The sequence below is a fragment of the Cucumis sativus genome, chromosome 4 (genome assembly GCF_000004075.3).
Source record: "Cucumis sativus cultivar 9930 chromosome 4, Cucumber_9930_V3, whole genome shotgun sequence".
NCBI classification, from domain to species: Eukaryota; Viridiplantae; Streptophyta; class Magnoliopsida; order Cucurbitales; family Cucurbitaceae; genus Cucumis; species Cucumis sativus.
Genome location: NC_026658.2, coordinates 4625429 through 4640164, shown reverse-complemented (window position 1 = coordinate 4640164; position 14736 = coordinate 4625429). Strand labels below are relative to the sequence as shown.

General features: G+C 31.5%; 2 protein-coding genes across 2 annotated transcripts; both read right to left on the bottom strand.

Moving 5' to 3' along the window:
• Positions 1–3544: 3544 nt before the first annotated feature.
• LOC101207684 (26S proteasome non-ATPase regulatory subunit 8 homolog A) lies at positions 3545–7115 on the bottom strand. Its single transcript, XM_004148938.3, has 6 exons — positions 6913–7115; positions 6692–6770; positions 5656–5758; positions 4569–4832; positions 4293–4404; positions 3545–4005 (listed from the first exon to the last, which is right to left on the bottom strand). The coding sequence occupies exons 1-6, from the start codon at positions 7015–7017 to the stop codon at positions 3865–3867; spliced, it is 804 nt and encodes a 267-aa protein (XP_004148986.2). The 5' UTR covers positions 7018–7115; the 3' UTR covers positions 3545–3864.
• Positions 7116–10028: 2913 nt separating this feature from the next.
• LOC101212740 (cellulose synthase-like protein G2) lies at positions 10029–14580 on the bottom strand. Its single transcript, XM_004148959.3, has 6 exons — positions 13355–14580; positions 13063–13215; positions 11829–11954; positions 11262–11705; positions 10820–11167; positions 10029–10728 (listed from the first exon to the last, which is right to left on the bottom strand). Exons 1-6 carry the CDS (start codon positions 14057–14059, stop codon positions 10180–10182), a joined length of 2325 nt encoding a protein of 774 aa, XP_004149007.2. The 5' UTR covers positions 14060–14580; the 3' UTR covers positions 10029–10179.
• Positions 14581–14736: the final 156 nt, after the last annotated feature.

Here is a 14736-nt window from a genome sequence, read left to right as displayed (position 1 = left end):
AAACATTGAATGAAATACTAATTTTAAAACTATTTTTGAAGAAACACTTGGGTGATAGATCATCCAAAAATATAATGATTTTAAACAAATCTGTTATTCAACGAAAAAAATCAGAAGTAAAAAAACATTTTTATGGAATATATTAATGACATAAAAGTTCTTAAATATTGAAGCAGAAGAATAGGTCTAAATTTAAATGGTAATAGAAAAACATCTTCATTCATATTTGTTAAAAGGGAGTCGTAGTTTTGATAAAATTAAAGATGTATGATAGATAGAAAAAAAGTATTGAAATGTTGAAGTTATGGGATGCAAATTTGGGTACATCATATAGTCGAAGCAAATCTTGGGATGAATTAGAGTAAAGTACCAAATAATATGCATGGGTTCACTTTTTCACTTCTTTTTCAATTAAATTCAATGTTATTGAAACCATGGGAAGTGGGGGTGGGAGTGGATGCTCCATTTTTTTTAAAGGATGACATCAATTTTACCTACTAACTTTATTTATATATATAATATGTTAACATTATTGTATAGAATTAGAATTAGAGGAGAGGGCAGTTTTGAAAAAGAAGGATCGTAAAGTTTATGATAACATGATTCGTGCCACTACATTTTCTAAATTGCAAAATGAGCAAATTTAAAAGTTGATAATTCTCTGATAGTCGTCTGATATCACTAATTATTTGTTATATTTGTAATAGATAAAAAAGAGGTGTTATGAGATTGTTTTTATTTAAATGTTTTTGTGATGTGATGCAATTTTTTCTTAAAAAAATATATATGTCATGGTAGATTTCGAATTCAAGTTTTTGATTTTTTTATTTTAGTATACCTACTTTCATGATAAAAAATGAACTCTTTTTCTCATAATTTCTTTTCTAAGTGCTTCAAACGATCAGGTAGATGTCTCTATGTCGATCTGTTTTGTTTTACGTTTTTTTTTGTTTGTTTATCTTGAATTGTCAATTCTTAACAAAAAAAAAAAAAATAACAATAATAATAATAGTTATGGGTAGCCCCTAAGTGAGCTCATCTCTCAGGCACCTAATCTTGTTGGTTAGATTGTTTAATATGGCTTTTAATGTTTATATTTGTAATGACGCTCTTGTAACCTTAGTGTATTCATCTCTTTCATTTTGTGGTTTTAAAAGTGTTTTAGGTTAATTTTGATCCATTTTGACCAAAACCCATGAGGTTTAATTTCCATGTATTTGCTAGTAATATTCGAGAATTTTTGGTGTTAAGAGAGTTAAGTTTTGATGATTAGCTAGGCTCAAAGATGTTGATTTTAATGTTTTGTACGACTTGAGTTATAGATTTTATGATATTTTAATTGATTGTGTTTAGGGTTTTTTTTCCAGATTTTTTTCTCCTTGCTTCTCAACTTTTAGATGATATTGCATGTTTAATTTGAGAAGCAATAGATTGATTTCATTGCAAGGTCCAAATAAATGACATAACCATGTTTTTCATCATCATACTGTTCATAACGAAACTAAGTAATAAAGAAAAAAAGCAACAAAATTGAAACCTAGCAAGTTTATTTATCCATCCTAATCATTCCCCGGTCTATGTGGATAGCTGAGGAGCATGGAATGCTATTATGATCATCGACCAACTTGTTGGTCAACTTAGAATTAATTGGATTATTCATGTCTCCACATTTGCAAATCAGCCCATTAGGTTGTAAATTAGATCATTTTTCTTAATCATTTGATAAATCAATGAACCAATCTCTATGTAATCATGAGATTAAAGTATTAAACACAAGCTAAGATAAGAATAATACGTTGCAATACAGAAAGTTTCCTAATCAACTACATCCCACCAATATAATAAAAAAGCATTCAAGATGTTAAAACACGATAATTTCTCATCATCACATAATGTTAAAACACTATCATTCACTTCGTTTTTCATCTATTTTTTCTCTTCAAATTTTACTTCTTCGATTCTATTTACTGAAGCTCGATAATTCTTGCCCCAAATGCTCCTATTAATTATACATAAAAACGAAGTAAAGTATAACTAAAACCTAAAATGTAAAGGAAAAAATAGCACAGTAAATGCATTATTATGATCAGAAGAATAAAAGATGGAATTGGAAAAATAGAGAGAGTATATTTATATGAATGAATGAAAAAGGGGAGCATAGGAAAATGAGATTTTTATTTTAGTGGGAAAGAATTAAAAAAAAAAAAAAGGGCATAAGAAAGATCCAAATGCCAAAAGAAAGAGAAAAAAAAATGGAAGGCACAGAGTAAGAGAGATGGTTTGAAATATTATTCGAAGTTGACAACGAAGGCCACAAGTTGTACGGATTGAGACATCTTCTTCTGAACCTTCCAGACTCATGGGGGCCGCCGCGACTCGGCTCACCGCCGTCACTTCCACCGCCGTCGCACTTACCGCCAACCAACAATTTTGCACTTCATTTATTCTTTTTCTTTTAATCAAATATAATATTATTCGTTTTTAAATCTTATCTACTTCTTCTTCTTCTTCTTTTTTTCTTTTTTTTAAGACTCATCTCTTTGATTTGACAATGGTTTTGTTTTGTTTTGTTTAATTCTAATCAATCTTTGTTGAAATGTTTTTATAATATCCCGTTTGACTTTCTTTTTTCGTTTTATTGAAATCCCAATTTCATTAATTTGAATAAAAGATTACAAATGGATAATAGAATAGTAAAGGAGAAAAGTACAATACATGAGGAATTTGGTACTTTTTAACAACTTGAGGAAACCGTGTCTTTAAATCATTTCAAGTGTTCGTTTGTTATCTTTTCAAAAGAAAAAAGAAAAAGTGATTTGTTCACCACTTTATTAATACCATAAATGATGGAAATTTTATCAATATATATATATATATATAATATGTTTTAAAAAGCAAAATTTACAATTATTTTTAGGATTATAAAATATGAGAAATTTCAAATCAACTTTAAGTCGCTAAATTATTTTTAGTTTCATTTATTAAAATCTAACAATTTGTTTGTTTGTTTTTAACTTTCAAAAATTCTACTTGCTTACTCATAATTTCTTAATCAAAATTTCCATATATCACAGCCAAATTCCAGTAGATTTAATGATGAAACAGTGAAAAAGTGACTAGTTTTGGAAGGAAAAAAAAAAGGGTACCATCATGATGAAAACAAAAAAAAAAAAGGGTACCATCATGATGAAAACAATACACAAAAAAATGATATTGAGATCGATTGAGATATGGAATGCTGCAAGTGAATATATGTGACAAGAAATTAATCCTACTTGACTGTTTAACCAATCAGTAGGCATGAGAAAGAGAAACAAAAGCAGAGTTTTCAAAACAGTATATTTCCTTTTATTTTCAAAATTGACTTGGATTCTAAAGACACTACCAATATAAAACATAACATAGAAACTAATAGGTAGAAGTGTATCATACGTAATTTTGAAAAACCCAAAACCAAATGATTATAAGAAGAATGGTACATATCATTCTCACAAGTTTATCAAGGCCATGTACACTGAAGAAGTGGGTAGTATAGGAAAGGGAATTAATAAACTAGAGTTTTAAAGTATATAAGATTGAAGCCATTTTTTTAAATCCAGATCCCAAATCATAGGAATACGCATTCCTTGTCATTTGAATATTAATAGATTGCGAAGATGTGTAATTGTAAACAAACACTTGGAAGACAGATGCAACAACAACCATCTCATGATGATGAAAATACCAAGATAACTTCACAAAATCTGACCCGATGGCACCAAAAAGAATCTCATAATGATCATAAGATGGGGGAGGGGGATAACCATAAACCTTGGCAAGTTGTAAAATCAGCAGATGAGAATCATGAGAAACTGCTAGCTTTTATCATACAATTCGCTCCAACTCTCTTGCGTAACTGAGTGTTTGGTTGATAAGTTGAAGGGATGGTATTTCCTTGCATGGTCCAGATTCTTTCGCCTTCTGGAAATATACGTTGCCATTCGTTACCTCCCACTCAGGATGCTCCTGCATTGGAACAACAGATTTTCATCAACATGCGCAATAAACATGGAAAGAAGAAAACATGGAATAACTGGTGCAAACTCTCTTTTGGAAACTTACTCCTAATCCTGACCCTCATAAAGGTATATGTTTCCCAATTCAGTGAATAGTAAAATCAAATGCAACATTTTTATTTTAACGAATAAGAAAATGTTATGAAGTGATTTTTGAACATCACAAGGATAATTTTAACTATTTTCAAAATCAGTCTCAAACCTCATAAATACATCTAACAGACTTTAAGAGCATACCTCTTTGACGTAGTCCAAAAGTTCCTGGTCAGAGGAAAACAACAGCATTTGGCACGCATCATTTATTGAAAGATAATCATATGCCTTCTCACTGCAACCGGCTATTTCATCTCTGGAAATAGCAGAAAAGGCATAAAGTATGAATGAAAACTAAGAGCAAAATATAACTGCCACTCATCAGTGACCCCAAGGAAGAGAGAGTTTGCCCACACTTACAATGCGGTGGGATTTATCAACTATCATTACTTCAGTTAGAGGCCATATTTAACAAGTTACCTTACAGTCTTTGCAAGGAGATCCATGAAATAACCATAAGTTTCATGTGGCACAGTCTGTCGAGCACTCAACACACGGTTGTAGGCCCCTTCCATGAAGGATTGTTCCAGCTCCACAGCATGTTTAATGCATGGGTTCTCCAAAGCAGAAGGGGAAAGAAGTTCAAGTTCCGTATGGAATTCAGCAATTCTGTTCTGGACAAGAAGCCTCAAAAGGTTGAGACCCAAGATGGGATACTCCTGAGGGGATGGAGGAAGGCGGTTACTGCTCCAAGAAAACAAACTTTCATGAGAAAAAAATGTACCCAAAAGTTTAAAACTCATATGTAACATCAAGTAATCTCAATGTGGCAATTCTGGTAAAATGCAAGATAAACCACAGGAAGCTCCGCCTAAATTATATACATCAGTTTTGATCCTCAAGAGAACTCATAGAAGATGTTCTCCTGATAGGTTAGGCACCATTTGTTACTCTGCTGCAATTTGTAGACATTCAACCGTCTCACAAAGGCAGTTCAGTTGAATTAAATTAACTCATTAACACGAAAGAAGAAAGATAACCTATTGCAATAACACCGAATACTGAAGAACTAAAAGAATTGTAATGGCAAATAATATTAATATATAGCTTTTGTTATTGAAGATATTTCACTTGAAGTCTATACTATTTTCCTCTTTCTCTTACTACACCAATCCACAGATTCTTTTTCTTTCACAAAAAGACAATACATGAATTAAGTAAAAGGAGCAACCAGATCTTGTCCATTCCTTCATTCTTGAGCACGAAAATTTATGGAACTTTTTTCAAAACAAAGGCAAAGACACCAATGGACCAAAGTATTTTCTCCTAAGCTTTAATGGGCCTTCGATGAGTTGAAGAAAAACAAACCAAAGATACTAACTGAAGAATATAAAATACTACAAATTTTCACAACCCTCCCCCCACCCACACACACACAAATTTTTTTTAAAATTTTAAAATAAAAAACTTAAATGAAGAAGGCAATGTGTTATGATTATAAATAACTTCAATAATTTAGATAGACTAGGAATTCAAATTTCACTTTCATTCAGAAAAAGAAACATACTGAGCATCAGTATAGTAAGGCTTCAATTGGAAGAAATCTCTTTCAAATGCACCTTGATCCTCAACCTTCACACTAAGCAGTACAGCATGCTCATATATATTCCCTGAAGACCACAAGTAAACAAAAAATATAAACGTATAAGATTTAGATTTAGAAATTGACCATAAAGGAAAGGGGAAAAAAACAGAAGTTCCATGCAGATAAAAGCTCTTTTGTACAGAAGATTCTGCATCAGAATATACAATTGTTTTTCCCATGATAGTGGTGCAACCTAGGACAAGAGGAACCATTAATTCACAAAAATGTTACAAAAAAAAAAAAAAAAAACTTATTCTTGCCTTTTGAATTTGACTAAAAATTCAAACGTTTTTTCAAGAAATGTGAAAACTACTGTAAGTAAATTAGAAGGAAACAAGCATAAATTCCAAAGGCATAAAACTAAAAATGATATCCTTAGGCCAAAATTATTTACTCATCACCAAGTAGAGTAGTGTATTTCTTGTGTGAGAACAACCTTTATCTTCTAAAGATAAGGTTTCTCCAACTTTATTAGATAGTTAATCAGTTTTGTGAAATTCATATACCATACATCGCGCTCGTTACTCCTGAGTAAAATTGGTCCAATAGCTCAATAAAATGTTAACCAAGTTTTCATAAAGTATGATATTTGGCATCTCAATTCTACGTTGAGGAAATGGTACCACAGCTCCATTATAATCTAATCAGTGAAGATAAAAGATTTTCTTTTTTTTTAAAAAAAAAAAAAGTCCAATTTAACTTAATCTAATAGCTTAAAGTTTTAGTTCCTGTGGTAGCTTAGCACCACAAATCATGAAACTGAATAACAATTAGCAAGCTCCACACAAATATAATTATATGAGTATTAATCTGTTACTATGAACTATAAAGATTACATAAACCATATTATGACATTCTCTTCAGCTGAGAAATTTCAAGATCCAGGAGACAGCAAATTTATAGACCAGTAAATAAAAGCTACAAAATTATGGCATAGAGTATGGCGTGACATTCTTACTAGCTATCGTCAATTCCTCGACAGCATTGGGCGTATCTTCAAACAATGGTGGAAGACTTCTGAATCCAGTCAAAAAAACCTACGGAAGGAAAATGGAAAAAAGAAACTCAGAAAACCTTAACCACTCAATAAAAGAAGAAAACGGAGTGAAACTAGAGTGAGGTAGTGAAGAGATGAATAATTGGGAGAAAGATTAGGGTTCTGAAATATAATGGTATTACCTTGAGCTGAGAGAGGAGATTGTCACAAGAATCATAATCGTGTCTAACAAGAGCAGCTTTGAAGCGCTCAAAGTGCTGAGAGACCTCAGTTAGCTTCGGATCCATGGCGATCTTCTTCTTCAATTTCTTCCTCTGAATCTCTTTGCTGAAATTGGAAATGGTCACCTTTGTTGCACTCTTTACTTGTTCTTCAAGAAGGAATTTCACTTTCCTTTAGGGCTCCAATTTGGGCCGGATCCGACCCAATTCCAATACCCGCCGCGGCCCATTATACTTTTTTTTATATATATTTATTATTGTAATTTTATTCTAATAAATTATTCTATGTTTGCAATATTTTTAAAAGGTTATATACTTAATTATTTTTAATCTAATTGTTATACTTACAACAACTTATTATTATTTAAGGATGGTGAGGGAGTGGATTCAATCTCCCACTACAAAAAATTAATATTGTTCCTATTTTAAAATTTTAGACATAGGATATACAGTTGATCGACATTTGATTTGGTCGATTCGATTTTTCAATCTATCATACTAAATCTTATTTTACACTAAGTTAAATTGTATGTTTTTTTTAAGTACAAAATTCAATTTAGTACATAAATTTACTTTAAACAAAATTAGTTTTGAAATATAAAATTTTAGGTGGTGTCATATTTTTTTTTCTCTAAAAAACAAGCACAACTAAAAAGAAACAAGAGATCAAACTCCCACAAGAAAATGATAAGTTTTAGCATTTTTAATATTTATCTAAATTTGAGTTACCTTTGAATGAAATAAAAATTTATGATTAAAATTTATACTTCATAAATTATTGATTAACATAAATTGTCATTTGAGGTAAATGTAATGTAATTAAGGAGACCACCAAGTATACTCTACTCTCCACTTATCTTTATTTGCTAAGGAAGGTGGGTGACAAAAGAAATCCATAAAATGAAGTTTAGATTTGTAAGCCTTGTTTATATAACAATTTATATCTCAATTGATATATATAAAGGGTGTATATTATGTTTTGAAGTTATCTATCCTTTACATGGTTAGACATATACACTATTCTCACCTTTAATTTTATTTATTTGTTACCCACATTCTCCCATGATTAAAAATTAAAATAAAAGTAACTTTGAAAAAGTTGGTAGCGAAAAGAAAACTTATAGATTAAACTTTCAAAAGTTTAACCAAAACTCATGAATTTTAATTGAGAAAATATTAAGCTTTATGCATTTTTCTAAAATATAATAATATATATATATACATAGTTCAACCTATGCTATTTAATGCAGTAAACATTCTTTAAAATTATATTCGGTGAGAAATTAGTATTTAGATAATTAAAGTTTGCAACATTTTTAAAGTAAATATACCTTTACAGTAAAAAAAGAAAGAAAAGATTTTTTTTATAGAAAAAATGATCTTATTAATCTAATTTTTACCCTTAATTTCTTAGCACCCAAAAAATATATATAAAAAATTAAGTTAAAACATAAATTTTAAAGTCCAAAATAAAAATCTATCCCTAAAACATATTAAAACAATAATTAGTTAAATAAAAAAAATGTAATTGGTTATTAAGGACCCGTTTGGTAACATTCTCGTTTCCTATTTATTTGTTTCTTGTTCTCCATTCCTTCTTTTTTTAGAACAAGAAACATGAATGTGTTTAATAATTGTTTATGTTTCTTGTTTCTTGAAGAAAAAAAAAACAGAAAAAAAAAGTGTTTGATAACTGTTTCTTGTTTCCTGATTTTTTTAAAACTTTGTTCACATTTAATTCAATTAAATATCAAACAAAAATATATGTCCTCCATTAAACATAAAAAAAATTTATCAAACCTAGATAGGAATGTATTCTTATATTCTTATGGAGAACGAAATGAGATTGAGATCTGAAGAACAGAGCCGACGAGGGGAAGACAAAAGCCCACGATGAAGAGGAGGATCGAAATCCACGACAAAGAGGAAGACAAAAACTCATGGCTAAAACACAAATTTGATAAAAACTCACATAAAAAACACAATTCATGCAAAGAAGAAGAGGAAAAACCCAGATCCAACGAAGAGAAAGACGCCGTGTAGAGAAAAACGATGAGAAACGAAGAGGAAGACAATAAAGACGATGAGAGGAAGAGGAAGAGGATGATTATTTTGGAAAAGACGATGAAGATAAGAGAAAGAAAAAGGAAAACACAAGAGGAAACTCGAAAAGGAAAATGAAATAGAAAAGTAATTGAAAAGAAGGAAAAAGAAACCAATAAAAAGAATTGAGAAAAAAGAAAAGAAAGAAAAGAAAACCAATAAAAACAATTGAAAAAAAAGAAAAAAGAAACCAATAGAAATAATCGAGGAACGGGAACGGGAGAAACTATTTTTTTCCTAATAATTCCTTATAAAATGAAAAACATTTATTTATTTTTTAGAACGAGAAACAAGGAACATTACCAAATACCTCCATTTTTTTTTTTAAATGAAAACATAAACATGAAACAGAAAATATAAACGTTAGCAAACGAGCCCTAAGATCCTCTTCACAATGAGCCAATTTTGGTTTCCTTCATAATTTGTTGATTTTTTAAAAAGTTGTAATCCACTCATATTTGAGAAAAAAAAAAGTAAGGGACTTCGATTAGAAAACCACATAAATAACATATATTCATTTTTAAACACATTCAAACTTTTTATCATAAAATTAAAAATGGATGAAATTAAAATTTTGGCTACACTTTAACCAAATTTAAAATTTATATTATTAAATTTAAATTGTAACATGGTATCTTATCCTTGATAATTCTAATTCAATCACTTTACACCATGAAACAACTTCAATACAGTAGAATAAACGATTGAACATATTCATGTATCGTGTTTTTAAATAAACCCTAGCTACCACACTTGTGGAGATGTTTAGAGACACCAATTCCTCAAGGGCCATTTGAAAATCATTGTTTGAAAAGGCTCCCCAACCCCATAAAGATGCCTGGCTAAGGGTAGAAAGGTTATGTCCTATCAATATCGTCGAAGAACTCATTGAAATTTTAGCCATAGAGTTTTAAATAATGCAAATGTTTATGTCATGTGGTTGAATAGAAGTTAATGGAATCAAAATCGAAAGATTCAAGCTTCTAACTCAAGATATATTCCTTATAAATCTTAAGATAAACCAAAAGTTCTAACTTTCTTTATTTTTACACTTCAAATCTCTACTCACCTAATCGAGACATCGTTTAACATTACAAATGCTATCATTGTATTACATTTAAGGTTTTAGAACACATGCAAAAATGCAAAAAACAAAGAGCAAAGAAGCAAAGCAAGGAAGAGGGAAATGAAAGTAATTTTGGGTGGCACTTTCCCTCCATCGTTCCTAAACACCATGGCCTCATAAAGAGGCCAACAATTGATCATCACAAATCCAGTTAACAATATTTGAAGGAAGAGTTGTTCCCACGCGCCGCCCAAGGATCTCCAAATTCCAATGACTCCGGCGATGAAATTGACAATGGACGCCGTGGTCATCGGCACAAACATGGGGGATGGGGTTCCGAAATCGAACAATCCCTGGCAGTACCTCTTGCTCTGTTCTTCATCAATAACTTTACTAGTGACGTTAAAATTTAAGGCAGAAATTTTAAGAGATCTTAAAAAGAACTCAATGATTCCAAAAAAGTAGCCAGATAGAGCTCTTATGCTCCATATTCTTTGATCATTCCACCATTTATGAAATGTGTCTCCCTCTAGTATGAATTCAAGAAGCTCTTGTCCATAAGCCCCCAAGAATAGAAACGCATACAATACAAACCATGGATCCCAAACCTATGAAACATTTCATCAACCATGAAAAAGAACACAAAAGTGAGTATCTTTTCTAAATTTAATTTACTAAGAGACTTGATAATTAGACTACCTTTGGAAAGATGGGGATGCCATTGATGAGAGCCAACTGGGGAAGGAAGGCATAAAGGATGACCGAGATGGGTGTAAGGGCCCAAGATTGATTGTGGGTATAAGAAAGACCCATGAGAAGGCCTAAATTCCTTACGCCGAATGTGAATCCGTTGTATTTTGAGAAAGCGACTTCCAAAAGCCCAATAACCCATCTCTTCACTTGATTCATTCCGTCTAGGAGAGTTATGGGCGCATCCCCGTAGAAAGCCGCCCTCTTTGGATTACAGAATAAGCTTTTCCACCCCTCCGATTGCAGAAGATACCCTGTGAAATAGTCCTCCACCAAAGACCCATATCTAAACCCTATCTGCAAAATACAAACCCACCTTCATTCCTTCAATCATTAATCATACTTAATTGGTTATTGTTTATCTTTATCATATACTAACCCTAAGCCATACCTTGGAACCCCATTTGGTGTTGCTTTCATAGTCACAACCTGCAACCACATGGGCCAAGTCTAAGACTTCTTCAGAATAAATGGCACTTTTCACAACATGATTCGGGTCGAGTTCAGGGAGTTCGGGTGGCTCAAATGATGATGGACCTCCAAATAAAGATCGTCGAACAAAAAAACACCCCGTGCCAACGTAAGCAGGTCCTAGTAATCCATCCATACCAATTGGATTAAATATAAACAACCGCTTAAACTCATTAGCATAGATGTCATTTTTGTTAACTCCATGAAAGCGCTGAGGGAATTGAATATAACTTAAATTTCTAGCAAGTTTTGAGTCCAAGAAGTAACATAAGACTCGATTTAGGGTTTGTGGATCATTTGAATACACGTCACAATCCAAAGTGAGAATAAGTGGTGCATTGGTCATTGTAGCCGATACTCGAACCTATTGCAATAAAAATAATAGAGTTAGATCTAGGAGAGAAAAAGGAGGATATACATATAATTCTAAATTTGATTGAAAAAGAAAGAAGCAAAGTAAAAAGAGTTGTTTATAGGGTTTAATTACCAGATTATTGAGGGCACCAGCCTTAAAATGGTGATGAGAAGTTACACTTTTTTGCCTTGAAACGTAGATGAGATTTGGCAATGACTCTCCAACAATGTCTTTGTTTTTACCACTCTCCAATAATACCTAAAGTCACACATAAAAGTAACACGAAATTCTATTATACTTTTTTAATAAAAACAACATTAAAAACAAAAATACCATTCTTCTAATTCTAAAATTAGTTTACATTTTGAGTTGATTACTCATAAGTTAATGTTTGAACGTGATTTTTGACTCTTAAAAATCATTTTTGCCACTATTAAACTTTTGTAAACCGAGTGAGTGTTTGATGACTCATTTGAGCTGAGTTAACAAGTTTAAATATATGTTGGAGTTAGTAAGTTAGTGTTTTGGATATAAAATTGTAAGATTTGTTTCTTGTTAATTGGGAAAAGTATAATTGAAAAATTGGTAAGTGTAAAAGAAATTAGATTGCATTTAGGTTATATTTTACCCCAAAGTAAAAATGTAATAGATCAATGGTAAAATAAAAGTGGGTTCAGTTTCATTACTTTTATTGTTGTTTACTTGTGTTATGCAATTGTAGTAACATATGGGGCCACTTCCAATTTTATAATAAACAAATTCATATTGATTGTTGATGAATTAAATTGTGTTCAGTCCAATCACAATTAATAATTACATCGTCCTTGCAAAGGTAAAGATAAATGCATCGGCAAGAACTTCTCCCCTCAGAGATATGATGATGTTCTTACTGATGCAAAAAAATGTATCGACATAACTTAGGACGATGTTTTTGAACTTTGGCTTGTTTTTTTCATAGATAAAAGTGAAAATTCTTGTAGTGGGTAACCGTAACTATAAAATTTTCATCTTTATTGTTATGGTTGCCATTAATACTTAATCATCAAATGTAGTTATAGAAGTAAATGTAATGACAATGGTAAACTTTTATAATATTAAATAAACACGATGAAGCAATTCATTTACATTTATGCAATTCAAGTTTATTGTAATTGATTCACCAATGAAATGTGGTAAACCACCTTATTGTTATAACGTGAAAAAGTATAGAAAATGAAAATATGAAATTTCTGATAAATGTGATATTTATAAGTGAAGGTGAATTATTTACAAAACTCACACACATAAAAAGTTGGTAGAGAAAATGACACGTGAAAGTTGATTTTTTATATTTTACCAAACATGTGTGTATGGCAGAATGACGTACCTCAATTATGGCAGGATGGTTGTGAGAGGTAAAAGATTTTGTCCATTTAAGAAAAGCCAAATGCTCTTCATTTCCATTATTGATGAACTCATTTCCAACCTCCCCTTTCTCCATGACATTTTCCACTCCCATTTTCATTTTCTCATACATTATCTGTACATCCAAACGCATTATTTCAAATGTTAATTTCTCCTCTTAATAATTCCTGAACTCCTAAATTTTAGAATATTACTCATTGTTGAATAACATAATTGAATCTAAAATTTGATTATGATATCATGAAAATATATACCTTAATCTTCTCCATCTCAGGATTGCAATAATAATCCTTATTAGAAGCGAAGAATGCATCAGGGTTTCTCTCAACCACATCGTTTTTCTTACAAAACGGCAACCACACGGCGGCGAATTTAGCCGCTTCCATGAAAGCAAAGAGCGTCAAAGCAGAGCCGCCGTCATCGGAAACGTAAACCGAAATCTTGGACGTCGGATAATCATAAGCCATGACGGACAAAGCCGTGTTGACCACGTTCATGGGTGGCTCTTTATAAGGATCCGCCGTGCAAATGAACACATCCAACGCCGGAAAATCAGAATCCTTCTTGAGCAACAGTTTCAAGTTTCCGAGAAACTCGCGACGGCGGAGAGGATTCATCCGGTTGGTTTGACAAGCGACCCATAGGAATGCTAAAACGAGGTCGGAGATAAACAGAGAAAGGGAAATGAAGAAGGAAGTAAAAGAGATGGGATTGAGAAGTGAAGAGAAATGGTAATAAAAGAGAGCAAAAATGGCGAGGGAGTAAAGGGCAGCGAAGAGGCGGTTGAAGGTGGTGGCACGGGGAGAGATGTGTTGGGTATGGGAGTTAAGTGGTAATGGGTTGGCAGCGGCTGCAGCCGCGGCGGGTGCTCTGTATTCCTCCATGAATGTCGATTTGATGTGTTTTGAAATTTTGGGTGGTCGATGGTTTATGGTGTTGTAAGGTTGTAGATGAAACATGAGAGTGATATTTTATGCCATCTTCATAAAAGTTCCAAACACTGTGGGGTTTAGGAATGAGTGATGCCCGTAAGCTTTTTATTTGGATAATAATAACAAATAACAATACATTTCTTTTTACGTCTACAAGAATATACTCTTCAATTCTTTCGATTATACTCTTCTATTACCTATCTTCTTTTAAATATAGTTAACATAACTTTCTATCGTAACAAAAAATTAGTTCATTTACCGTTCTCTAACATTGTTCTAATGAAAAAACAGTTAGTTTTTAGATATAGAAAAATAAGTCAATTTATTTGTATAGATAGTCAAGTGTCAATGTATACTCTCCAAAATCAAAGACGTGTGTTTTAGTCTATAATTTTCTTGAACTTTTCAAATGTATTATAAATTTATTAGATTGCAACAATAAGAATTCATTAAACATGCTCTATGCTTTAAAGATTTAAATATCTTTTAAATACAAACTTAAAAATTCAAGGAATGAAACTTAACACCACATTTAATAGTCATTTTGGTTTTTGGTTTTGTTTTTTGAAAATTAAGTTTTAGAAACACAATTTGGTCTTTAAATTTTTTGTTTTGTTTTATTTTCTACTTCCAATCCAGGTTATCAAAAATCAAAATAAAATTTGAAAATTAAAAAAGAAGTTTGTTATTATTATTAATTATTA

Excerpts from the sequence above, each read along its gene's own strand:
- LOC101207684 (XM_004148938.3), bottom strand. The coding sequence starts at position 7,017 with ATGGATCCGAAGCTAACTGAGGTCTCTCAGCACTTTGAGCGCTTCAAA. Across the intron at positions 6,771-6,912 it reads ATCTCCTCTCTCAGCTCAAG|GTTTTTTTGACTGGATTCAG; the intron begins GTAATACCATTA and ends TTCCTTCCGTAG. Across the intron at positions 5,759-6,691 it reads CGAGGAATTGACGATAGCTA|GGAATATATATGAGCATGCT; the intron begins GTAAGAATGTCA and ends TGTGGTCTTCAG.
- LOC101212740 (XM_004148959.3), bottom strand. The coding sequence starts at position 14,059 with ATGTTTCATCTACAACCTTACAACACCATAAACCATCGACCACCCAAA. Across the intron at positions 11,168-11,261 it reads ACACCAAATGGGGTTCCAAG|ATAGGGTTTAGATATGGGTC; the intron begins GTATGGCTTAGG and ends TGTATTTTGCAG. Across the intron at positions 10,729-10,819 it reads GCATCCCCATCTTTCCAAAG|GTTTGGGATCCATGGTTTGT; the intron begins GTAGTCTAATTA and ends AATGTTTCATAG.